This window comes from Morone saxatilis, unplaced genomic scaffold (assembly GCF_004916995.1).
Source record: "Morone saxatilis isolate NCDOM2014 unplaced genomic scaffold, NCSU_SB_2.0 Contig4, whole genome shotgun sequence".
Classification (NCBI taxonomy): domain Eukaryota; kingdom Metazoa; phylum Chordata; class Actinopteri; family Moronidae; genus Morone; species Morone saxatilis.
The window spans coordinates 15,093,613-15,094,066 of NW_023339984.1; the positions used below are offsets into that span (position 1 = coordinate 15,093,613).

Consider the following 454-nt stretch of genomic DNA (forward strand, 5'->3'; position numbering starts at 1 on the left):
CTTCCAAAAAATGTGATTAAAGTTAAAATATTCTGTTCCTCCTTTTGCCGGGGACCCCCTTACAACCCACTCAAGGGACCCCCTGTTGCCTTTAAATAAGCTGTCACCAAAAGATCATTGCACCTTTCAATCAATACAAATAAACACAGTTTATTGTTTATTTTTCATGCTTTTTTTTGTCTTCTAATGAACATTTCTGCACCTCTTCCGTACCAGGTGTGTGCAGGTCCACTGGTGCCGCAGGTCCAGTCCAGTCCGGACCAGAGGGCAGCCTCAAACGGGGTCCGCACACTGAGGAGGATAGCTCGGATGACCCCGCTGTGGAGGATCATGAACAGTAAACCGTTTGGAGCTTACTGCCAGAACAACTACGAATGCTCCACAGGAATCTGCAGGTAAACAGAAAAAGGGGGAAAAAAACCAAATTTGAGGGATTTACACTCAAGAAGCTAAA

General features: G+C 45.2%; 1 protein-coding gene across 1 annotated transcript in view; it reads left to right on the top strand.

Annotated features, from left to right (window-relative positions):
• The window catches only part of leap2 (liver-expressed antimicrobial peptide 2), a 3,930-nt gene that overhangs the window by 520 nt on the left and 2,956 nt on the right, over positions 1-454 (top strand). The window contains exon 2 of the mRNA XM_035675599.1: positions 217-395. Within this exon, the coding sequence (XP_035531492.1) occupies positions 217-395 (179 nt within the window). The remainder of the gene's footprint in view (positions 1-216; positions 396-454) is intronic.